The sequence below is a fragment of the Oncorhynchus nerka genome, linkage group LG15 (assembly GCF_034236695.1).
Source record: "Oncorhynchus nerka isolate Pitt River linkage group LG15, Oner_Uvic_2.0, whole genome shotgun sequence".
Classification (NCBI taxonomy): domain Eukaryota; kingdom Metazoa; phylum Chordata; class Actinopteri; order Salmoniformes; family Salmonidae; genus Oncorhynchus; species Oncorhynchus nerka.
The window spans coordinates 63,575,111-63,600,427 of NC_088410.1; the positions used below are offsets into that span (position 1 = coordinate 63,575,111).

At 47.8% G+C, this 25,317-nt stretch overlaps 1 protein-coding gene across 4 annotated transcripts in view; it reads left to right on the forward strand.

Moving 5' to 3' along the window:
• Nucleotides 1–25,317, forward strand: part of LOC115143100 (low-density lipoprotein receptor-related protein 1-like) — a 181,163-nt gene that overhangs the window by 139,501 nt on the left and 16,345 nt on the right. For 2 of the 4 annotated variants that reach the window (XM_029683178.2, XM_029683180.2), the window contains exons 42-80: nt 86–275; nt 525–729; nt 846–1,038; nt 1,810–1,941; nt 2,159–2,287; nt 2,391–2,510; nt 2,626–2,739; nt 3,354–3,500; nt 6,832–6,954; nt 7,073–7,189; nt 7,334–7,462; nt 7,856–7,978; nt 9,192–9,332; nt 9,569–9,756; nt 9,937–10,120; nt 10,585–10,670; nt 10,790–10,909; nt 11,026–11,213; nt 11,428–11,633; nt 11,795–11,989; nt 12,093–12,241; nt 12,389–12,482; nt 12,576–12,812; nt 13,069–13,191; nt 13,307–13,432; nt 13,610–13,726; nt 14,561–14,667; nt 14,913–15,045; nt 15,512–15,634; nt 15,728–15,850; nt 15,965–16,105; nt 16,213–16,350; nt 16,458–16,577; nt 16,854–17,125; nt 17,249–17,427; nt 17,978–18,084; nt 18,283–18,402; nt 18,669–18,845; nt 20,704–20,844. In XM_029683178.2, coding sequence (XP_029539038.1) covers nt 86–275; nt 525–729; nt 846–1,038; nt 1,810–1,941; nt 2,159–2,287; nt 2,391–2,510; nt 2,626–2,739; nt 3,354–3,500; nt 6,832–6,954; nt 7,073–7,189; nt 7,334–7,462; nt 7,856–7,978; nt 9,192–9,332; nt 9,569–9,756; nt 9,937–10,120; nt 10,585–10,670; nt 10,790–10,909; nt 11,026–11,213; nt 11,428–11,633; nt 11,795–11,989; nt 12,093–12,241; nt 12,389–12,482; nt 12,576–12,812; nt 13,069–13,191; nt 13,307–13,432; nt 13,610–13,726; nt 14,561–14,667; nt 14,913–15,045; nt 15,512–15,634; nt 15,728–15,850; nt 15,965–16,105; nt 16,213–16,350; nt 16,458–16,577; nt 16,854–17,125; nt 17,249–17,427; nt 17,978–18,084; nt 18,283–18,402; nt 18,669–18,845; nt 20,704–20,844 — 5,757 coding nt within the window. The remainder of the gene's footprint in view (nt 1–85; nt 276–524; nt 730–845; nt 1,039–1,809; nt 1,942–2,158; nt 2,288–2,390; nt 2,511–2,625; nt 2,740–3,353; nt 3,501–6,831; nt 6,955–7,072; nt 7,190–7,333; nt 7,463–7,855; nt 7,979–9,191; nt 9,333–9,568; nt 9,757–9,936; nt 10,121–10,584; nt 10,671–10,789; nt 10,910–11,025; nt 11,214–11,427; nt 11,634–11,794; nt 11,990–12,092; nt 12,242–12,388; nt 12,483–12,575; nt 12,813–13,068; nt 13,192–13,306; nt 13,433–13,609; nt 13,727–14,560; nt 14,668–14,912; nt 15,046–15,511; nt 15,635–15,727; nt 15,851–15,964; nt 16,106–16,212; nt 16,351–16,457; nt 16,578–16,853; nt 17,126–17,248; nt 17,428–17,977; nt 18,085–18,282; nt 18,403–18,668; nt 18,846–20,703; nt 20,845–25,317) is intronic. The other 2 variants (XM_029683179.2, XM_029683181.2) reach the window with 1 other exon arrangement.

Sequence of the window (25,317 nt, forward strand, 5' to 3'; positions counted from 1 at the left end):
CCCCCCCCTTCTCTCCACTCATCCTCCTTCTTTCTCCCTCCTCTCTCTCCCCTTGCCTCTCCTCTGCCTCTTTCCCCCTCGTCAGATGTGGGTTCGGTAGAGGGCCTGGCGTACCACCGTGGCTGGGACACTTTGTACTGGACCAGCTATACCACCTCCACTATCACCCGCCACACGGTCAACCAGAGCCGCTGGGGTGCCTGGGACCGCAACACCGTGGTCAGCATGTCTGGAGACGACCACCCCCGGGCCTTTGTACTGGACGAGTGTCAGGAGTGAGTGTTTCTTGGACCATAAGGGTCATAAATCGCACTGTTCCAAGTTTCTGACCCTTGTCATAAGGTGTTTTAATTGGATGAATACAGATTGAAGTAGTAATATAATTCAGTATACAGTATATGTCTCATGCGGGAACCTGCATGGTGTTGGAAGGGAAGCACCAAACCAGTTGTGCTGTTTGAATCAGAACGTTTACACACATCTGCCTTCTATACTGTAAGTTCCCTCGTGTTGTCACCCACCAGCCTGATGTTCTGGACCAACTGGAATGAACAGTCCCCCAGTATCATGCGTGCCACCCTGTCTGGTAACAATGTACTGGTGATCATCGGCAGTGACATCCGCACCCCCAACGGCCTGGCCATAGACCACCGCGCGGAGAAACTCTATTTCTCCGACGCCACCCTGGACAAGATCGAACGTTGCGAGTACGATGGCAGCCGCCGCTACGTGAGTATCACTGGCACCCACACACTCGCAGATGATGTGTACGCAATAACCCACCCACACACATGAAACACACTTGATGGTTAAACTTTTGTGTGTATCTCTGCTGCCCCCTATAGGTGGTGTTGAAGAATGAGCCAGTCCATCCGTTTGGCCTGGCGGTGTATGGAGACTACATCTTCTGGACCGATTGGGTCCGCAGGGCCGTCCTCAGGGCCGACAAGTACGTGGGCGGAGACATGAAACTCCTCAGAGCCGACATCCCCCAGCAGCCAATGGGCATCGTCGCTGTGGCCAATGACACTAATAGCTGTGAGTTCTCAACAAAAGAGGGTGGGGTTTGGGTGGATATTTTTTTATTAGGGCAGATAAAGGGGTGGGGGGTTGGTGTGGCCAAGCAGAGTGGTACACGTACCAGAGGAGGCGGGTGGAAGGAGCTATAGGAGGACGGGCTCATTGTATTGGCTGGAATGGAATAAATGGAACAGAGTCAAACATGGTTTCCATATGTTTGATACTGTCCTCCTCTTGGTCCTCCCACCAGCCTCCTCTGCGCGCACACACACACACACACACACACTGCTGCAGCCACCAAAGTTAATGAGGTGCCAGAAGTAATCAGAGAGTGTGACACAGCTGAGGGGAGCTCCATACACCTGGAGAATGAGACCACCTGAGACTCCACTGCCCCAATCTATCACCCTGTAGACACACACACACACACACACTCCCCATCTTCTGCTCCAACAGTCCCATGAAACACATATTTCCTCATCTCTCTACCTCGTCCAGTTCAATTCACACTTGTTCATCTCACTGAGTTTCCAATCTCCCTCTATCACTTCAAATCAATGGCCCTGTCTCTCTCACCCCCCCTCCCCCCACCCACACACACCCTCAACACCCACTATTGACTTCCCAGTTGCTTACCTCCTCCCCACTCTCAACACACACAGTAAACCTGTGGTAATTGCTGCAAATCCCATTTACACTGTGTCAGTTTATATTAGACACAAGTAGATGGAGAGTTGTGGTCTCTGACCACTCACTGTGCGTGCGTGCTCTAACCCTCTCTCTGTGTAGGTGAGTTCTCTCTGTGTCGGGTGAACAACGGAGGTTGTCAGGACCTGTGTCTTCTGACCTCCGAGGGCAGGGTCAACTGTACGTGCCGTGGCGATGGCGAAAGGAAACTGCTGGAGGACAACACCTGCATCGGTGAGAAAGAGGGAATATGGAAGTGTATGGAGAAATGAGAGAACTAGGGGACATGGGGAGGGAGAGTGGATGAGGGCATTTTATCATGTCATTAATGATGTAAGAACAGCCAATGGGGCTGAACTTTAAATGTTCAGCACTAAAACCATGTTTTTTTTATTATGAAGTGAAGTGTCTCTTTCCTCCTCGCCCCCCCCCCCCTCTCTGTCCCTCTCAGCCCTAAACACCACGTGCGGCAGTGTAGATGAGTTTGAGTGTGGGAATGGAGACTGTGTGAACTACACTCTGACCTGTGACGGCATGGCCCACTGCAAGGACAAGTCAGACGAGAAACAGTCCTACTGCGGTGAGTGAGACCGACGGACACATTCTTTTACACGACCTCTATAAGGTATAATGTGATGAATGTTTCTAACGTTATTTTCTCCTTGCCCTTTGTACGTCTTCAGCCAACCGGGTGTGTAAGAAGGGCTACAGGCGGTGTGTGAACGGCAGGTGTGTGGGACACAGCTCCTGGTGTAACGGACAGGACGATTGTGGGGACGACTCAGACGAACTCTTCTGCAACAGTAAGCAGGCTAGCTATGTCATGCAGTATATACTAGTTGGTAGTCTGGGTGGATGTTCTATGGAAATGTTCTATGGTTGTCACCAGTGTAATGTGTGGATCTGTGTGTGTTCCAGCCACCTTGTGCACGGCAGAGACGTTCCAGTGCAGAGACGGTGGCTGCACCACCAACTCCAGCAAGTGTAACCAGATTGTAGACTGCGAGGACGCCAGCGACGAGATGAACTGCTGTGAGTCACCTTGGGCGCCAGGCTAGTTAAATCGCTTCAGGATTGACTAGACTCAACTCAAGAAAGAACACCGACTAATCTTTAGACTAGACTCAGCTAAACCGAACATCAGACATAACACTAATCCAGACTTAATTTTGGACCAGTTGCTCTGTCATAATGTATAATGTCACTTTACAGCTGGATGAGATCTTTAAGGTCAGGGCCCTCCAAGGGTCACAAAGTCATTTTAGACCCAAGCCACCCCCTGTACCCAACCTTTGAACTACTCCCCTCTGGGTGCAGGTATAGGGCACCCCTCGGTAGGAAAAAACACAACTAGACAAGAATTTGTGCCAGGCGTGATATCCCTCCTAAATAGTTTGGCCTGATGTTCCTATCGACCCAGTAAGGCCAGCAGGCTAGTCTCCTTTTTGGTATCTAACCGTTATGAAGGTTGTATTGTCAGTTTTTTTGCCACTTTAAATGTGTACATGACACTGCATCAACATTTCCCCATGGGGACAATAAAGTCAGTAAAGTTAGATACGATCCTGAAGCTAATGAACTAAATGAGTTTAGACTGACTTTATAATATATATACTCACTGTGTAACCCCTGTCCTTGTCCACCAGCTACGGACTGTTCCAGCTACTTCCGGCTGGGGGTGAAGGGTGTGACCTTCCAGAAGTGTGAGTTCACCAGCCTCTGCTACGCATCCTCCTGGGTGTGTGACGGAGCCAATGACTGTGGAGACTACTCCGACGAGAGGAACTGCCCAGGTGAACACGCATGCGCACGCACGTGCACTCATAGACACAGCACACGCGCACACACACACACACACACAGCACACATGCCCAAACACAGATACACACACACACACACACACACACACACACACACACACAATAAGCTGCAACATTTGACATGTTTTCAGACTGTTGTCCTTGTGGACTCTGATTCAGCGGATCTCTTTAAGGCAACCAGCTGCTAGGGGAGCCCCCAGAGTTCACATTAAAACACCAACGTTTCATTAACACATGGCACAAGTCTATTATTACTCTCCCAAATTCAAGATGAGTACGAAAAGTAAAGAGGGACCTAAGATATCACAAAACTGCAAGATTAGAAATGTCATTAGAAGTAGAATTGTTTGTCAGTAAATAAGTATTCTCGTAAAACAAACGTGCTAATCAACATGCTACTCTTGTTCCATAAACTTCCCTATTTAGTGCCACCCTACTATAATGTTATAGAAGGTGAGGTCAGTACAGGTGCATCAAAGCTGGGACCAAGAGACTGAAAAACAGCTTCTATCTCAAGGCCATCAGACAGTTAAATAGCCATCACTAGCCGCCCACTACCCTGTACTTAGTCACTGTCACTAGCCGCCCACTACCCTGTACTTAGTCACTGTCACTAGCCGGCCACTACCCTGTACTTAGTCACTGTCACTAGCCGCCCACTACCCTGTACTTAGTCACTGTCACTAGCCGCCCACTACCCTGTACTTAGTCACTGTCACTAGCCGGCCACTACCCTGTACTTAGTCACTGTCACTAGCCGGCCACTACCCTGTACTTAGTCACTGTCACTAGCCGGCCACTACCCTGTACTTAGTCACTGTCACTAGCCGCCCACTACCCTGTACTTAGTCACTGTCACTAGCCGCCACTACCCTGTACTTAGTCACTGTCACTAGCCGCCCACTACCCTGTACTTAGTCACTGTCACTAGCCGCCCACTACCCTGTACTTAGTCACTGTCACTAGCCGCCCACTACCCTGTACTTAGTCACTGTCACTAGCCGCCCACTACCCTGTACTTAGTCACTGTAGCCGCCCACTACCCTGTACTTAGTCACTGTCACTAGCCGCCCACTACCCTGTACTTAGTCACTGTCACTAGCCGCCCACTACCCTGTACTTAGTCACTGTCACTAGCCGCCCACTACCCTGTACTTAGTCACTGTCACTAGCCGCCCACTACCCTGTACTTAGTCACTGTCACTAGCCGCCCACTACCCTGTACTTAGTCACTGTCACTAGCCACCCACTACCCTGTACTTAGTCACTGTCACTAGCCGGCCACTACCCTGTTACTCAACCTCAGAGGCTGTCGCACTATGTACACAGACATGAAATCACTGATCACTTTAATAATGTTTACATACTGTTTTACTAATTTCATACGTATATACTGTATTCTAGTCAAGGCCCTTCTTTTAAACTATTGCTGTATATACAGTTGAAGTCAGAAGTTTACATGCACTTCGGTTGGAGTCATTAAACCTCGTTTTTCAACCACTCCACAAATTTGTTGTTAACAAACTATAGTTTTGGCAAGTCTGTTAGGACATCTACTTTGTGCATGACACAAGTCATTTTTCCAACAATTGTTTACAGACAGATTTTTTCACTTATAGTTTACTGTATCACAATTCCAGTGGGTCAGAAGTTTACATACACTCAATTAGTATTTGGCAGCATTGCCTTTAAATTGTTTAACTTGGGTCAAACGTTTCGGGTAGCCTCCCACAAGCTTCTCACAATAAGTTGGGTGAATTTTGGCCCGTTCCTCCTGACAGAGCTGATGTAACGGAGTCAGGTTTGTAGACCTCCTTGCACGCACACACTTTGTCAGTTCTGCCCACAAATTTTCTATGGGATTGAGGTCAAGGCTTTGTGATGGCCACTCCAATACCTTGACATTGTTGTCCTTAAGCCATTTTGCCACAACTTTGGAAGTATGCTTGGGGTCATTGTCCATTTGGAAGTCCCATTTGCGACCAAGCTTTAACTTCCTGACTGATGTATTGAGATATTTCTTCATTATATCCACATACTTTTCCTCCACATGATGCAATCTATTTTGTGAAGTGCTCCAGTCCCTCCTGCAGCAAGCACCCCCACAACATGATTCTGCCACCCCCGTGCTTCATGGTTGGGATGGTGTTCTTCGGCTTGCAAGCGTCCCCTCTTTCCTCCAAACATAACGATGGTCATTATGGCCAAACAGTTCTATTTTTGTTTCATCAGACCAGAGGACATTTCTCCAAAAAGTACGATCTGTCCCCATGTGCAGTTGCAAACCGTAGTCTGGCTTTTTTATGGCAGTTTTGGAACTGAGCGGAGCGGCCTTTCAGGTTATGTCGATATAGGACTTGTTTTACTGTGGATATAGATACTTTTGTACCTGTTTCCTCCAGCATCTTCACAAGATGAAATACAGTGTAGACACTGTTAATGTTGTAAATTACTATTGTAGCTGGAAACGGCTGATTTTGAATGGAATATCTACATAGGCGTACAGAGGCCCATTATCAGCCACCATCACTCATGTGTTCCAATGGCACGTTGTGTTAGCTAATCCAAGTTTATAATTTTAAAAGGCTAATTGATCATCAGAAAACCCTTTTTGCAATTATGTTAGCACAGCTGAAAACAGTTGTGCTCATTAAAGAAGCAATAAAACTGCCCTTCTTTAGACTAGTTGAGTGTCTGGAGCATCAGCATTTGTGGGTTCGATTACAGGCTCAAAATGGCCAGAAACAAATAACTTTCTTCTGAAACTTGTCAGTCTATTCTTGTTGTGAGAAATGAAGGCTATTCCATGAGAGAAATTGCTGTGAAACTGAAGATCTCGTACAATGCTGTGTACTACTCCCTTCACTGAATAGCGCAAACTGGCTCTAACCAGAATAGAAAGAGGAGTGGGATGCCCCGGTGCACAACTGAATAAGAGGACATTAGTGTCTAGTTTAAGAAACAGACGCCTCATAAGTCCTCAACTTCATTAAATAGTACCCGCAAAACACCAGTCTCAACGTTAATAGTGAAGAGGCGACTCCAGGATGCTGGCCTATTTCTGATAAATTATTTTAGTGGACCTAAAACGGACACTTCTAAGTGACCCCAAACTTTTGAAAGGTAGTGTATATACACTCGAGATTCCAACATTGCTCATTCTAATATTTATATATATTCCTTTAATTACTTTTACATTTGCGTTTATTGTTGTGAATTGTTAGATGTTACTGCTACATATGTGTATGCGACCAATAACATTTGTTTTGATGAACCACTCTCTGTCCATCTGTTTGTCGAGCAGACCGGAGGAAGACCAAGTGTCCTGCTTCATTCTTTGCGTGTCCTAGTGGTCGCTGTATCCCTATGAGCTGGACCTGCGACAAGGAGAACGACTGTGAGAACGGAGCTGACGAGACACACTGTGGTCAGTTCAGATGTCTTTTTACTGGACTGCTGATCACTGTAGTCTTTCACCACACATTTCTGACAGATGTTCTTTCTCTTCATTGCACCACCCTCTTTGGTCTCTCTCTCTCCTTTAGATAAGTTCTGCTCGGCCAGCCAGTTTGAATGCGGCAACCACCGCTGTATCCCCAACCGTTGGGTGTGTGACGGCGCTGACGACTGTGGTGACGGGACTGACGAGGGCAGCAAGTGCAGTGAGTGTGATTCACGCCACACACAATCCTCTAACAGGGAGGTCACTCAATTGGAAATACTAGACGAATTCAAAACTAATGCACCCAAGAGTAATACCCTTGCCCCATATCTGTCTCCCCTCCTCCCCACACCTCTCCTGACAGAGAACAAGACGTGTAGTCCACATGCCTTCCAGTGTCCTGGCTCTCATGTGTGTGTCCCCCAGCACTGGAGGTGTGACGGGGACAAGGACTGTCCTGACGGAGTGGATGAGAGTGTCAAGGCTGGATGTGGTGAGTAGTGGGTGAGAGTGTCAAGGCTGGATGTGGTGAGTAGTGGGTGAGAGTGTCAAGGCTGGATGTGGTGAGTAGTGGATGAGAGTGTCAAGGCTGGATGTGGTGAGTAGTGGATGAGAGTGTCAAGGCTGGATGTGGTGAGTAGTGGATGAGAGTGTCAAGGCTGGATGTGGTGAGTAGTGGATCAGAGGATGGAGGACTATTGACTGGATACATCTTTACCTATGGAATTATGGGAGATGTTACTTAACCTCAAACAATGTTAAGCAATTTGAGTTTAACAGAAGTTCTTTGTGCAATCATTATCAAATACTTACTTGCTGGTATACAGATAATTTTGATAATGCAGTAGCTTATTGACTAACTAATGTCTGTCCGTCTGTGTCTCAGTGTTCAACAACACCTGTGATGAGAATGAGTTCATGTGTCAGAACAAACAGTGCATCCCCAAGCACTTTGTGTGTGATCATGACAAAGACTGCAGTGACGGCTCTGACGAGTCCCTGGAGTGTGGTGAGTGGACGTCCCCTGTTGTACCCCCTCTTACACTCACACACTATCACAGTATCATTGTGTTAATCCTTAAACATTTGAAATGAATATTCTGTTTTCATGATGCACTACATGACCAAAAGTATCTGGCACCTGCTCGTCGACCATCTCATTCCAAAATCATGGGCATTAATATGGAGTTGGACCCACCTTTGCTGCTATAACAGCCTCCACTCTTCTGGGATGGCTTTCCACTAGATTTTGGAACATTGTTGCAGTGAGGTTGGACACTGACGTTTGGCGATTAGGCCTGGCTCGCAGTCGATGTACCAATTCATCCCAACGGTGTTTGATGGGGTTGAGGTCAGGGCTCAAGTACTTCCACACCGATCCCGACAAACCATTTATGTATGGACCTCGCTTTGTGTACAGGGGGGCATTGTCGTGCTGAAACAGGAAAGAACCTTCCCCCAAACTGTTGCCGCAAAGTTGGAAGCATAGAATCGTCTAGAATGTCATTGTATGCTGTAGCGTTAAGTTTTCCCTTTACTGGAACTAAGGGGCCTAGCCCGAACCATGAAAAACAGTCCCAGACAATTATTCCTCCTCCACCATGCTTTACAGTTGGCACTATAGACTGGGGCAGGTATAGTTCTCCTGGCATCCGCCAAACTCAGATTTGCCAGATGGTGAAGCGTGATTCCTCACTCCAGAGAACGCGTTTTCACTGCTCCAGAGTTCAATGGAACTTGGTAGTGAGTGTTGCAACCGAGGACAGACGATTTTTACTCGCTATGTGCTTCAGCACTCGGCGGTTCCATTCTGTGAACTTGTGTGGCCTACCACTTCGCAGCTGAGCCGTTGTTGCTCCTAGACGTTTCCACTTCAGAATAACAGCACTTTCAGTTGACTGGGGGCAGATCTAGTAGGACAGACATTTGACAAACTGACTTGTTGGAAAGGTGTCTTCCTATGACGGTGCCACGTTGAAAGTCACTGAGCTCTTCAGGACGGCCATTCTGTTGCCAATGTTTGTCTATGGAGATTGCAAGGCTGTCTGCTCAGTTTCATACACCTGTCAGCAACGGGTGTGGCTGAAATAGCCGAATCCACTCATTTGAAGGGATGCCCGCATACTTTTGTATATACAGTGTATATGATAGGCCTACCAGTGACATAACTGTATAGAAAAATGCAATCAATCAACCAACCCATCACTCGTCTCTCCTTTTAGAGTACCCTACGTGTGGATCCAATGAGTTCCGCTGTGCCAACGGGCGCTGCCTCATCCAAAGCTCCTGGGAGTGTGACGGAGAGTTCGACTGTCACGACCGCTCTGATGAAGCCCCCAAGAACCCCCACTGCAACGGCCCAGGTTAGACACACACTCCCAGATGGTGCTAACTGTCTATTTTCTCTGGGCCCTAAGAGATCTCCATCTCAGCCCACTATTTGCAAGGAATTGTAAGGGATTTACTAAATCCCTGCTAAATTGCGATATTGGATTTAGGCCAATGTGTGAGCCAATCCCCCTCTTCCTTAGATGTTAACTCTCTCTTCTCCTCTTCCTGACCCATCCTCCAATCTGTCCTCCACCTCTTCCCAAAACAGAGAAGAAATGTAACGACACAGTGTACGCTTGCGGCAACGGGAACTGTGTCAACGAGACGCTGCTGTGTGACCGGAACGATGACTGTGGGGACGGCACTGACGAGCTCAACTGCTTCATCAATGAGTGTCTGAACAGCAAGCTCAGCGGCTGCTCTCAGCTCTGTGAGGACCTCAAGATAGGCTTCAAGGTAAGGACGCGCCTACACCTGGAGAGACTCTGCTAAATAAATAGTTGACTGTGATGACTGTTCATCTGTAGTCATTGCCATTTTATAGTGTCAACTACGTAACAACTATTTGTCGGAAAGGTTAAACATTGTGAAGCAGTACACACAGCCTTACCTCTCCTCTCCTGTGTGGTCGTGCAGTGCAGATGCCACCCTGGCTTCCGTCTGAAGGATGATGGGAAGACGTGCGTGGACATAGACGAGTGTACGACCAGCTACCCCTGCACCCAGCGCTGCATCAATACCCACGGATCCTTCCACTGTCTCTGTGTGGAGGGCTTCCAGCTCAGCCCCAGTGACCCCACTATCTGCAAGTCCACCTCTGGTAAGAGCTGGTGGCTGGGGGGGTATGAGGTGGTAAGAGCTGGTGGCTGGGGGGTATGAGGTGGTAAGAGCTGGTGGGGGTAAGAGCTGGTGGCTGGGGTATGAGGTGGTAAGAGCTGGTGGAGGGGGGGGTTAAGAGGTGTGGAGGGGGGTAGAGCTGGTGGGGGTGGAGGGGGTATGAGGTGGTGGGGGGGGTGAGGTGGTAAGAGCTAGTGGAGGGGTTATGGGGGTATGAGGTGGTAAGAGCTGATGGAGGGGGTATGAGGTGGTAAGGTAGAGCTGGTGGAGGGGGATGAGGTGGTAAGAGCTGGTGGAGGGGGTTATGAGGTGGTGGAGTGGGAGGGGGTTATGAGGTGGTAAGAGCTGGTGGAGGGGGTGTATGAGGTGGTAAGAGCTTTACTAAGGACGGCCTGAAAAGTTTAACTTCATTACCTTTTCTTCCCAAAAAATCCTTCTTTTGTCCAGAGGAGGAGCCCTTCCTGATCTTTGCCAACCGTTACTACCTAAGGAAACTCAACCTTGATGGTTCCAACTACACCCTGCTCAAACAGGTGAAACTGGAGCCTCATCACCTCAAAGACCTTCAACAGGTGGAAATAGCACATTGCTCCTTATGACCATCATGCTATGTTTGATCACTTCTCTCCCATTGTGTGTGTGTGTGTATTAGGGCCTGAACAATGCGGTGGCGCTGGACTTTGACTATAGACAGCAGATGATCTACTGGACAGACGTGACCACTCAGGGCAGCATGATCCGACGCATGCACATCAACGGCAGCGACGTACAAGTCAGTGTGGCTCCATTACTTCTTACCTCTTAGAAATATACATTTTGATTGGTAGCCTACATTTAGTTGCATAATGTGGGGAACTGAACTGTAATTTCCGATTGGCTCTTTGGCAGGTCCTTCACCGCACATCTCTTAGCAACCCTGATGGTCTGGCTGTTGATTGGGTGGGAGGGAACCTGTACTGGTGTGACAAGGGGCGGGACACCATCGAGGTGTCTAAGCTGAACGGGGCCTACCGGACAGTCCTGGTCAACACCGGTCTGAGGGAACCACGCGCTGTGGCAGTCGACGTACGAAACGGGTACGAACGTAGCTCTAAATAACAAGCAGGAATTGCATTCATGTTCTCTTATTTTCTCTTTGATGAATGCTGCTCAAATATTGATTATTTTACTTAGAGAGACTCATTGATCCTCACTTGTAGTGTGAATGTAGAATGTAGTGTGACGTTATGACCACTCACCTGGGTGTTCTGAGTAGTTCTGAAGCCTCACACTGAGCTGTGTCCCTGCCAGGTACCTGTACTGGTCAGACTGGGGTGACAACCCCCACATAGGGAGGATAGGGATGGACGGCTCCAACAGGACGGTTATTGTAGAGGACAGGATCACCTGGCCCAATGGCCTCACTCTGGACTTCATCAACGACCGCATCTACTGGGCTGACGCCAGAGAGGACTACATCGAGTTCGCCAGCCTGGACGGAACAAACCGACACACTGGTAACACACTCTCTCATACACGTGTGCACATTTGGATATTGACATTACAACACACAGGCATGAAACGGAAGTCGTGTACACTATACACACCACAAGCTCATGAGTAAATAAATCACTGCTCGTATCTGACGCGTCTGTTTCCCTGTGTGCCCCCCTTGCAGTGTTAAGCCAGGACATCCCCCACATCTTTGCCATGACTCTGTTTGAGGAGTACATCTACTGGACCGACTGGGAGACCAAGTCCATCAACAGGTGTCACAAGACCCAGGGCACCAACAAGACCATGCTGATCAGCACGCTCCACCGGCCCATGGACGTCCACATCTACCACCCTTACCGCCAGCCAGAGGGTATGAGTAAGTCTACTGTTACCGCCACCTGAACACCCTGCCATGTCTCGCCGTGTGCCTGCACTGCTCTCTCACCTGGGCCTATTGTGTGTGTTTGGTTGACCCACAGTGGCCAACCACCCGTGTCAGACCAATAACGGAGGATGCAGTAACCTGTGCCTGCTGTCGCCTGGAGGGGGGTACAAGTGTGCCTGTCCTACTAACTTCTACCTGGCCAGTGACGGGAGACGGTGTATGTCCAACTGCACCGCCAGCCAGGTGAGTTTAGCCAACGTCTGTGTCTTTCTCTGCCTTTTCTCTGCTCAGAACTAATCTTTCACTCTCTTCCCCCACCATCTCTCTTTCCATCTCTTTCCCTCTTCCTCTCCATCCTCTATCCTTTTCCCTACCCCTCCCTCCCTGCAGTTTGTGTGCAAGAATGACAAGTGCATTCCGTTCTGGTGGAAGTGTGACACAGAGGATGATTGTGGGGACCGATCAGACGAGCCTGCGGAATGCCGTGAGTGACAGACAGTCCTAGTCCATGAACACTAACTATCATCGCTGTACTAAAGTCCTGGTTGACTGATGTTGTATTTGGTATCCCCTGTAGCTGAGTTCAAGTGCAGGCCCGGACAGTTCCAGTGTGGTACAGGCATCTGTACCAACCCAGCCTACATCTGTGACGGAGACAACGACTGCCAGGACAACTCTGACGAGGCCAACTGTGACATCCACGTGTGTCTGCCCAGTCAGTTTAAGTGTAGCCACCCCAGCCGCTGTATCCCTGGGATCTTCCGCTGTAACGGCCAGGACAACTGTGGAGAGGGAGAGGACGAGAAAGACTGCCGTGAGTAGACTGCTGTTCCTACAGTATTGGAGGGTTTAAAGGGGGGGGGGGGGGTGTATTGTACTGCACCAACGTCTCGTCTTTTCAAACCAGTGTTTTTGTGTTATTTTCGGCCTACCATGTTTTCTACGCACGTTTACATGTATAATTTAAATTAATTTTAAATGTATGTTTACAAAGACTAGGAGCGAAAGCCATGCATCATATACGGATATTGGTAAGTGACGGTCTCCTCTCTCCTTTCTGTCCCGTGTAGCGGAGGTGACGTGTGCCCCTAACCAGTTCCAGTGTGCCATCACCAAGCGCTGTATCCCCCGTGTCTGGGTGTGTGACAGGGACAACGACTGTGTGGACGGATCCGACGAGCCTGCCAACTGCAGTACGGATCCACTCTACTGTCACGTCCAGCATCCTGCTCCCTGATTCCTCCCCTTCTCTTTCTACCGCCCTTCATTGTATTCTCTCTGATCTCTTAACTTCCCCCCCCCCTCCAGCCCAGATGACGTGTGGCGTGGATGAGTTCCGCTGCAAGGACTCTGGTCGCTGCATCCCGGCCCGGTGGAAGTGTGACGGAGAGGACGACTGTGGGGACGCATCAGACGAACCCAAGGAGGAGTGTGGTGAGTGATGGACAGGGGGTTGGCGGTAGAGAGATTGAGATGCAGGCGAGATGGTGGGATAGGAATGGAGAGATTCCGAAGGTTCTTTTGTGTAATGTGTTTTACATAATTGTATACTATTAAAATATTTGTTATAATTTCTACTTTGACTGTATTCTGTGTGTGTCGTGTCCTCAGATGAGAGGACATGTGAGCCGTACCAGTTCCGCTGTAAGAACAACCGTTGTGTCCCGGGTCGCTGGCAATGTGACTATGACAACGACTGTGGAGACAACTCCGATGAGGACAAGTGTGGTAGGTCCCCTCTGCTCTGTCCAGTCTGTGATGCTAGGTCTCCTGTCTCTTCTCGCTATGGGGGAGATTAGAGCTACAGAATATATGTGTGTTCTATTTGTATATGATGCCTTCTTTCACTGTATGGGTTCAGTTACATCTGTTCCCCAAACAGATCATTTAATAGTTTTTAAAGGCACACTGTTGTTTGTGTGTTCACTCAACTGCGCTGCACATTCAAGATTTTGATTTCCATTGCTTTGATTTAACTTTGTGGCCATTTGCACATCTCACATCATCTCATGTTTATTCTGCATTTCACACTGGCCTGTTGACGTGGTTTAGAGGTAGGTGTCTTCACGATCAGCATGAACACCCCCAACCTACCACCAATCTACCCAAGCCCCAACTGTCTGTCTACACTAACTATCCTATTGCCATTAGGGGACAAAAATGTACACAAAATATTTAAAAGGTAGCTTTTCTCCTTGACTCCATAAAAAGTGTTTCTACTCTATCCAGACTCTCAGCTCCTTTCCAGTCCCACTAGTCCTTTTAGCCCCTCCCCCTCGATGTACCATGTGACCCAGTGTACTCCCACCCCCCATCTTCTGATATGTCCCTTGCTACCAGTCTCTTCCTCCTGTCTGTACAGCCATTTTACCCTCATGACATACGTCTGTGTCCGGAAGTTCTTATTCTTTTCTACTCCTCACCCCTCCTCTCCTCACCCCTCTCCTCACCCCTCTCCTCACCCCTCTCCTCACCCCTCCTCTGCCTCTCCTCGCCTCTCCTCGCCCCTCTCCTCGCCCCTCTCCTCGCCCCTCTCCTCACCCCTCCTCTCTCTCCCATCAGTGCCAAGGCAGTGTTCAGAGAGTGAGTTTTCCTGTACCAATGGTCGCTGCATCGCTGGGAGGTGGAAGTGTGATGGAGACCATGACTGTGCTGATGGATCAGACGAGGTACAGTGACACTCAGTTATGAAATATAGAGTCAAATTACTCACATCAAGTGAAAAACCCCTCACTGTTGCTCCCAAACATGATTTTTCTTTGTTGAAGCTTAGTGATATGGAAAGTCAATGCCATCCCCAATCTTACTAGTACATGTCCCAACGAATACATCATTACTAGAGGATTGTTCATTTATGAATAGCATTGTCATTAGTGTGACATAGTAAGTGATGTCCCTGCGTGTCCCCCTGCAGAATGGCTGTGATGTGAAATGTGACAGTGATCAGTTCCAGTGTAAGAATGGCCACTGTATCCCCATCCGCTGGCGCTGTGACGCAGACCCTGACTGTATGGACAGCAGTGACGAGGAGAAGTGTGACAGCGGAGGTGAGTTTTTTTATTTTTTATGCACACACATTAGTGTACTGTTCATTAAGTACAAGTTGTGGGTATGTATTTCATAGAAAAAAGTAACTCTCTCTCTCTCTCTCTCTCTCTCTCTCTGTCTCTCTGTCTCTCTGTCTCTCTGTCTCTCTGTCTCTCTGTCTCTCTGTCTCTCTGTCTCTCTCTCTGTCTCTCTCTCTGTCTCTCTCTCTGTCTCTCTCTCTGTCTCTCTCTCTGTCTCTCTCTCTGTCTCTCTCTCTGTCTCTCTCTCTGTCTCTCTGTCTGTCTCTCTCTCTGTCTCTCTCTCTGTCTCTCTGTCTCTCTGTCTCTCTCTCTGTCTCTCTCTCTCTCTGTCTCTCTCTGTCTCTCTCTCTCTCTGTCTCTCTCTGTCTCTCTCTCTCTCTGTCTCTCTCTGTCTCTCTCTCTCTCTCTCTCTCTCTCTCTCTCTCTCTCTCTGTCTCTGGCTCAGTGGGTAGACACTGCCCCCTGGATGAGTTCCAATGTAACAACACTCTGTGTAAACCCCTGGCATGGAAGTGTGACGGAGAGGATGACTGTGGAGACAACTCTGATGAGAACCCAGAGGAGTGCAGTGAGTCCCCATGACATCAATAACACTGTCCCTGAGGATCATTCAACACCTACCTCACACCTGCCATCTCTTCTCTCCTCCTCCATCCCTCAGCTAAATTCCAGTGCCCACCCAGAAGGCAGTTCCGCTGCCACAACGACCGCGTCTGCCTGCCGATAGCCAGGCACTGTGACGGTGTTGATAACTGCGGGGACAACAGTGATGAGCTCAACTGCCGTGAGTTTTTCTAGTAGTAGAGCGTTATGGAGTGGACTTTTGCAATAAAGAGTTACGGTGTTGACTAGATGGTTATGGAGTTGAAATAATGCATCCTCCTCCCTGTACCTCCAGAGACGACTCCTTCCACGCCAGTCTGTCAGAAGGATGAGTTTCAGTGCTCCAACGGCCGCTGCATCAGCTCCAACCTGCGCTGTGACTACTTCAACAACTGTGAGGACTACGGCTCTGACGAGATCGGCTGCAACAAGAAAGGTGTGTGTTGCATCTCGGCACGCAAGAGTAGTGTGTGTGTGTGTGTGTCTCTGTATGTACATGTTATTGTCTGCGAGTTTGACTCTGTCCTGTCTGGTTCTTTGCAGACTCTTCCCTGAATGACTGCCGCAATAACAGGACAGTGTGTGGTGACGGTGATGAGGCCCACTGTGTGGTGAACGGCACCGAGGCCTTCTGCTCCTGCAAACCTGGCTTCAAGACCACAGGCAACAACCGATGTGAAGGTGCAGCACTGCTACGGATACACTCTCTATGTTACTGTGACGACTAAATGTCGACCAGTGATCTGTAACCCAAATCCTTTTGCTTTTGGGGGTGGGGTTGTTCACAGATAAGAATGAGTGTAAGCAGTTTGGAGTGTGTTCCCACATCTGCAACAACACCAAGGGCTCCCACAAGTGCAGCTGCCACAAGTACTTCACCAGGATCAATGACACCTGCAAGGTTGACAGTGAGTACTGCTCAGTTCAGCATTACCAGTGGATCGGTTACAGTTACTGCTTCTCTATGTCTGTGGAAACCTGTCTGAATTTGTCTCTGTTTGAATGTCTTCGCCTCTGTCACAATTGTGTGTGTTACATTTAGTTAGATAGCGGTTAGTGGATGTGTGTGCCAAATAGCTCTTAGCCACGCAAGACAATTGCATTGTATAGGGATGGCCTTATAACCTTAAGTCAGAGGGGATGTCCTAACTCTGGTTGTGACCTCCCTTCCTCTGTCTTCCCAGGCTTGAGACAGGTGCTCTACATCGCCGACGACAACGAGATCCGCAGCCTGGACCCTGGCATGCCCAACTGGCGCTACGAGCAGACCTTCCAGGGCGACGCCAACGTGCGCATCGATGCCATGGACCTGCACGTCAAGACCAACCGCATCTACTGGACCAACTGGCACACGGGCAGAATCTCTTCCTACGAGCTGCCATCCTCATCCTCGTCACCGAACGGCAACAACAACCGCCACCGTCGTCAGAGCGACTCCCGCGTCGCCAACCTGGAGGTGTGTGTCTGTCCGTGCTCAGATAGTCTTGACTGCTGTTGTGTCATGCCCTTGGCCCTTTCTCACAAACAATGATTTAACTGGTATTGTCCTCCCAACCCCCCCTCCTCTCCCCGTGTTCAGATCCCCGGTCTGAAGATGCCCCGTGGCATCGCCGTGGACTGGGTGGCAGGGAACATCTACTGGACGGACTCTGGCCGAGATGTGATCGAGGTGGCCCAGATATCAGGCCAACACCGCAAAACCCTCATCTCCGGCATGATTGACGAGCCCTACGCCATCGTAGTGGACCCCCAGAGAGGGTGAGTCTGCCTTGGGAAAGGAGGATAGTGGGGGTGGGAGAGTAGTCTGGACTACTGTGGAAATACATGGGTCTGGAAGATAATTCCTGAGTCCTCAAACACATCCTTCTTTGTGCACATACTGCTTTCTGATACAGTATTTAAATAAGACTGACGATAGAAAGATGTTGTGCTAGACCAGGGACAAATCAACTGGACATCCAGGAGATATGGTCAAACGCATTACTATGTGATGGTCAAACGCATTACTATGTGATGGTCAAACGCATTACTATGTGATGGTCAAACGCATTACTATGTGATGGTCAAACGCATTACTATGTGATGGTCAAACGCATTACTATGTGATGGTCAAACGCATTACTATGTGATGGTCAAACGCATTACTATGTGATGGTCAAACGCATTACTATGTGATTGGCGCGAGGCATTACTATGTGATTGGCGCGAGGCATTACTATGTGATTGGCGCGAGGCATTACTATGTGATTGGCGCGAGGCATTACTATGTGATTGGCGCGAGGCATTGTCGATGCTGTGTATCCATTAGGACCATGTACTGGGCTGACTGGGGAAACCACCCAAAGATTGAGACGGCTGCCATGGATGGAACCATGAGAGAGACACTGGTACAGGACAACATCCAGTGGCCCACAGGTAACATATATATACACACACACACTACAAACATTTTACAGACTGACTGACAGGTCCATTTCTCCACAAATTGAAGGATGGGCTGTGTAGAGTTTTGTTTCACTCAATAAGCTTAGCCTCAAACTGACATGTCTCAATGACTGTTCTCCCTCTCTGCTTATCTCTGTCTCTCTCTTATCTCTGTCTCTGTCTCTCCAGGCCTGGCTGTGGACTACTTTAACGAGCGTCTGTACTGGGCCGATGCTAAGCTGTCAGTGATTGGCAGTGTGAGGCTGAATGGCAGCGACCCGGTGGTGGCTGTGACCAGCATTAAGAACAGTTGAGTGACCTGCACGGGTCTGGGTTTAAAGACCTGGGCTGACATGGCTAAGCCACAGAATTATGTTTTGATTAGAGATATGTGGGCCCATTTTTAGATGTGGAGTCTTCTCATGGCACTGGGACTGTCAAGAATTGGTGCATTCAATTGGAGCATGCTGATATCCTCAGCAAGTGGGAAAATGTTGTATTTTAGCATAGCTAATATCATGTCTAACTGGTAAAGAGTTGGTCTGAGCTGTGGTATTCGGTCTTGTTTGTTCCAGAGCTCCACCACCCGTTCAGTATTGATGTGTTTGAGGACTACATCTATGGCGTCACCTACATCAACAACTTTGTGTTCCGGGTCAACAAGTATGGCAAAGGCCCCATGGAGAACCTGACTACAGGAATGAACCACGCCACAGACATCGTACTCTACCACCGCAACAAACAGCCTGAGAGTGAGTGGACATCACAGTTATTATCATGACAATCACCGGCTGACAAAATGTCATTACCGCCACAGCCCTAGTAGAGGTCAACACGGCTATTCTCTAAACACTCTTTCAGGGTTGAATTCTAACTTATGATGTGTGCTCAGAACTAGGCCTACGACAAATTGACTTGCACACCAAAGATCTCAAGTTAGGCGTAGGTCTTTAAAGTCCAAGGGCCACCCATCAAAAATGTGTGGTTCCGTGACCCAGAAAACAGAATTGCAAAATTCCAACAACACAACGTAGATAAAGTTATGAACATGAATACTGTGTGATTTTAAAAACGTGTAAAAACTGCACATTTAGTTTCTTTAATCAAAGTTATTATATTTAGCATCAATCACAGTGCATCTTGGGTAATTTCCCTAGCTCCGACAAGTTCCGACATGGCTGTATTTCACCTTGGTTACGTCTGTTGCACACTGATCCAGATGAGGAAATGTTTTAACCATGTGCAGTGGTTGTCTCAGTTAATAGGATAGGTTTTGGCAGCTGTATTCAGCCTACAGGGGCCATCATTGCTCTTGGCTGCTAGACAAACTAAAGACCGCATGTTTGCTAGCTAGCACAGCTCTCAAAATAAGCTAAATAAAGCTCCATTCTGGCATATGAGAAATCTATTTAAACTGCTTCTTCTCTCATATTATTTTTACATTCCTCCAGTCTGGTAGCCTAAATGCCTTGCTTTCTGAATGCATGGACAACAGAACACATGTAACCAAGATGTTACATGGCAACCTCATAATGTTGTTAGGGGGAATTACCCTAAATGAGCTATGATTTTGAAATCGTACCCTTTGAATTATACATTTTTATTAACTTTTACCATTTTTGATCCACACAGTATTCATAACATTATCAATGTAATGATGTTTAAACTTTGCAGTTTTGTTTCCTGGATCACAGAATGCCTTTTTTGAGGGGTGGCCCTTAGACTATTAGAGACAGACTTACAGTCTGGTATAATTGTGTTAAAGGAGGGCTAAACTTATCATTAAGAAATGCAGTGGCCATGACTGAAGCCAAACGAGAGTTGGCTTGGGTGTTTGTGTGTGTGTTCGCACGTGGCAAGTGTTTGTACATTCACGCTGCCAAAACAGTACACAGTCACTCTTCTATGAAACTTAAAACAGTCTAACCAGGTCTTGAAGTCGACTAGGCTAGCTAGCGCTAGCCAACTTCTTTTTGTCAATTGGCTTCAGCCTGCTGCTGTGGACCGTGGCAAAGTTGGTTTGACATTGGACAGCCTATATCTGGGGCTAGTTTGGGACTGTCAATTACGCAATGCAAATGGGACAATATTTTCATTTTGCACATATTTAGTTAACTCTCATTAACTGCGTTCAATATTTGTATGTGAATTTCTACAATTTTATAATTGGTTTGAGGTTTTTAAGTCATTTAAATTGAGATATTGACATTTAAAAAAATATTGTCCTATGTAGTTTGTGATATCAAATGTCAAAACATGGCCATGGGCATAATGATGTGGTCGTGTGCAGCTGCGCTCCGAATGGATGATTATTTGGGTGCTGTGAGCATGAGGGCAGGATTAAAATAAACCCAACCCATGGAAAACTGTTCAGGTATCCTTCATTCTGTGACATAGGAAATAATTTTATCATCTCGCAAATCTCAGTTTTGGACGAGACTGACTTAATGACCAAAATGATCCAATTTACACTTTGTAGTCAATTTTGACACTAGAATAAATGTTTCTGACTCATATCGATGACAGGCGGTTTTCAAAAAGAGAAGTTGCATTTTAGGGGCAGTTGCTTTTTAACTTGTCGGTCTCTCTCTCTTTCTTGCTCTCTGTCAGTGACCAACCCATGTGACAGGAAGAAGTGTGAATGGTTGTGTCTGCTCAGCCCCAGTGGTCCAGTCTGTACCTGTCCCAACGGACGCACCCTGGACAACGGAACCTGTGTGGAGCTCCCTACTCCTACACTCTCCCCTATCTGTGAGTATACAAGTCCTACACACCCACACTCCCCCTGTGAGTATACAAGTCCTACACACCCACACTCTCCCCTATCTGTGAGTATACAAGTCCTACACACCCACACTCCCCCTGTGAGTATACACTAACACCCTTATACCTAAACTGTTATATTCAACATGTATTGCATTGTCTATGAGTTCACATACAGATTAGATTTCTTTGTCTGAGTTTCATAGATATTTACTTTACCTACAAGAAAATGCATTGCAATATGTTGAGAGACATGGCATAGGCCAGACATAACGTCAAACATTCATAAAAAAAGAATAACCGCTTAAGGACTCTTACCCCTCCCTTCCACATTACATAGCTGTCTCTCCTGTACTCAATGTTACACATGTCCTTGAGCTGTGCACATACTGCACAAACCCAATAGTTTCAATGTCCATGCTTATTTAAGTTATATTTCACTTTTCACTATTGCCCGTTCCTGAATGAGTGAATCTACTGTGTCCCTAATGTTCCTCCTTATTTGTTCATAAGGGTCAGTGCATGTGGCACAAATTCATTTTTGTACCTGACCAGTTTGCACAGGGGGAGTCTGTAGGGCTTCCTGGGTGGCAGAAGCACAAACTCTGAGTTGAGCACAGGGGAGGGGGGCTCTGATATTTTGTTTGCCGTCCTCAGCATGTTTGTTTGGTAGCTGTACAGAAAGGTTTTGATGGTCAGCTTGACAATCATTTTTTGGGCAGTTTTCAGCAGACTTGACATCCTGGTTTTTTCCCTGTACTGTGTGTTGTACCAAGCAGTGATGCAGTACTGCAAAACACTCTGGATAGTGGAGCAAAAGAACATGTTCAGTATTTCCAAGGTTGCCCTGAAAGACTTCAGCCTGTAGAGAAAGTGCATGTACTGTTGCACCTTCAAATCAAATTTTATTTGTCACATACACATGGTTAGCAGATGTTAATGCGAGTGTAGCGAAATGCTTGTGCTTCTAGTTCCGACAATGCAGTGATAACCAACAAGTAATCTAACTAACAATTCTAAAACTACTGTCTTATACACAGTGTAAGGGGATAAAGAATATGTACATAAGGATATATGAGTGAGTGATGGTACAGAGCAGCATACAGTAGATGGTATCGAGTACAGTATATACATATGAGATGAGTATGTAGACAAAGTAAACAAAGTGGCATAGTTAAAGTGGCTAGTGATACATGTATTACATAAGGATGCAGTCGATGATGTAGAGTACAGTATATACGTATGCATATGAGATGAATAATGTAGGGTAAGTAACATTATATAAGGTAGCATTGTTTAAAGTGGCTAGTGATATATTTACATCATTTCCCATCAATTCCATTATTAAAGTGGCTGGAGTTGGGTCAGTGTCAATGACAGTGTGTTGGCAGCAGCCACTCAATGGTGGCTGTTTAACAGTCTGATAGCCTTGAGATAGAAGCTGTTTTTCAGTCTCTCAGTCCCAGCTTTGATGCACCTGTACTGACCTCGCCTTCTGGATGATAGCGGGGTGAACAGGCAGTGGTTCGGGTGGTTGATGTCCTTGATGATCTTTATGGCCTTCCTGTAACATCGGGTGGTGTAGGTGTCCTGGAGGGCAGGTAGTTTGCCCCCGGTGATGCGTTGTGCAGACCTCACTACCCTCTGGAGAGCCTTACGGTTGAGGGCGGAGCAGTGCCGTACCAGGCGGTGATACAGCCCGCCAGGATGCTCTATTGTGCATCTGTAGAAGTTCGTGAGTGCTTTTGGTGAATTTCTTCAGCCTCCTGAAGTTGAAGAGGCGCTGCTGCGCTTTCTTCACACGCTGTCAGTGTGAGTGGACCAATTCAGTTTGTCTGTGATGTGTATGCCGAGGAACTTAAAACTTGCTACCCTCTCCACTACTGTTCCATCGATGTGGATAGGGGGTGTTCCCTCTGCTGTTTCCTGAAGTCCACAATCATCTCCTTAGTTTTGTTGACGTTGAGTGTGAGGTTATTTTCCTGACACCACACTCCGAGGGCCCTCACCTCCTCCCTGTAGGCCGTCTCCGTTGTTGGTAATCAAGCCTACCACTGTTGTGTCGTCCGCAAACTTGATGATTGAGTTGGAGGCGTGCGTGGCCACGCAGTCGTGGGTGAACAGGGAGTACAAAGGGCTCAGAACGGTGGGGCCCCGTGTTGAGGATCAGCGGGGAGGAGATGTTTTGCCACCCTCACCACCTGGGGCGGCCCGTCAGGAAGTCCAGTACCCAGTTGCACAGGGGGTCGAGACCCAGGGTCTCGAGCTTGATGACGAGCTTGGAGGGTACTATGGTGTTGAATGCCGAGCTGTAGTCGATGAACAGCATTCTCACATAGGTATTCCTCTTGTCCAGGTGGGTTAGGGCAGTGTGCAGTGTGGTTGAGATTGCATCGTCTGTGGACCTATTTGGGCGGTAAGCAAATTGGAGTGGGTCTAGGGTGTCAGGTAGGGTGGAGGTGATATGGTCCTTGACTAGTCTCTCAAAGCACTTCATGATGACGGAAGTGAGTGCTACGGGGCGGTAGTCGTTTAGCTCAGTTACCTTAGCTTTCTTGGGAACAGGAACAATGGTGGCCCTCTTGAAGCATGTGGGAACAGCAGACTGGTATAGGGATTGATTGAATATGTCCGTAAACACACCGGCCAGCTGGTCTGCGCATGCTCTGAGGGCGCGGCTGGGGATGCCGTCTGGGCCTGCAGCCTTGCGAGGGTTAACACGTTTAAATGTCTTACTCACCTCGGCTGCAGTGAAGGAGAGACCGCATGTTTTCGTTGCAGGCCGTGTCAGTGGCACTGTATTGTCCTCAAAGCGGGCAAAAAGTGATTTAGTCTGCCTGGGAGCAAGACATCCTGGTCCGTGACTGGGCTGGGTTTCTTCTTGTAGTCCGTGATTGACTGTAGACCCTGCCACATGCCTCTTGTGTCTGAGCCATTGAATTGAGATTCCACTTTGTCCCTGTACTGACGCTTAGCTTGTTTAATAGCCTTGCGGAGGGAATAGCTGCATTGTTTATATTCGGACATGTTACCAGACACCTTGCCCTGATTAAAAGCAGTGGTTCGCGCTTTCAGTTTCACGCGAATGCTGCCATCAATCCACGGTTTCTGGTTTGGGAATGTTTTATCGTTGCTATGGGAACGACATCTTCGAGCACGTTCTAATGAACTCGCACACCGAATCAGCGTATTCGTCAATATTTCCATCTGACGCAATACGAAACATGTCCCAGTCCACGTGATGGAAGCAGTCTTGGAGTGTGGAGTCAGCTTGGTCTGACCAGCGTTGGACAGACCTCAGCGTGGGAGCCTCTTGTTTAAGTTTCTGCCTGTAGGCAGGGATCAACAAAATGGAGTCGTGGTCAGCTTTTCCGAAAGGGGGCGGGGCAGGGCCTTATAAGGCGGAAGTTAGAGTAACAATGATCCAAGGTTTTACCACCCCTGGTTGCGTAATCGATATGCTGATAAAATTTAGGGAGTCTTGTTTTCAGATTAGCTTTGTTAAAATCCCCAGCTACAATGAATGCAGCCTCCGGATAAATGGTTTCCAGTTTGCAAAGAGTTAAATAAAGTTCGTTCAGAGCCATCGATGTGTCTGCTTGGGGGATATATACGGCTGTGATTATAATCGAAGAGAATTCTCTTGGAAGATAATGCGGTCTACATTTGATTGTGAGGAATTCTAAATCAGGTGAACAGAAGGATTTGAGTTCCTGTATGTTTCCTTCATCACACCATGTCTTGTTAGTCATGAGGCATACGCCCCGCCGCTCTTCTTACCAGAAAGATGTTTGTTTCTGTCGGCGCGATGCGTGGAGAAACCCGTTGGCTGCACGCATCGGATAGCGTCTTCCCAGTAAGCCATGTTTCCGTGAAGCAGAGAACATTGCAGTCTCTGATGTCCCTCTGAATGCTACCCTTGCTCGGATTTCATCAACCTTGTTGTCAAGAGACTGGACATTGGCAAGAAGAATGCTGGGGAGTGGTGCGCGATGTGCCCTTGTCCGGAGTCTGACCAGAAGACCGCTACGTTTCCCTCTTTTTCGGAGTCGTTTTCTTGGGTCGCTGCATGCGATCCATTCCGTTGTCCTGTTTGTAGGGCAGAACACAGGATCCGCGTCGCGGAAAACATATTCTTGGTCGTACTGATGGTGAGTTGACGCTGATCTTATATTCAGTAGTTCTTCTCGACTGTATGTAATGAAACCTAAGATGACCTGGGGTACTAATGTAAGAAATAACACGTAAAAAAAACAAAAAACTGCATAGTTTCCTAGGAACGCGAAGCGAGGCGGCCATCTCTGTCGGCACACACATGGCACATAGTCCACTTTGACACTCCATCTCAGGGCATGGTCAACATGTACTCCCAGATATATATATGAGAGTAGACCTGCTGGATGTGTTCACTGTGAATGACTACCTGGTTTCGGTCAGCCACTGACCTGGGCTCAAAGATAA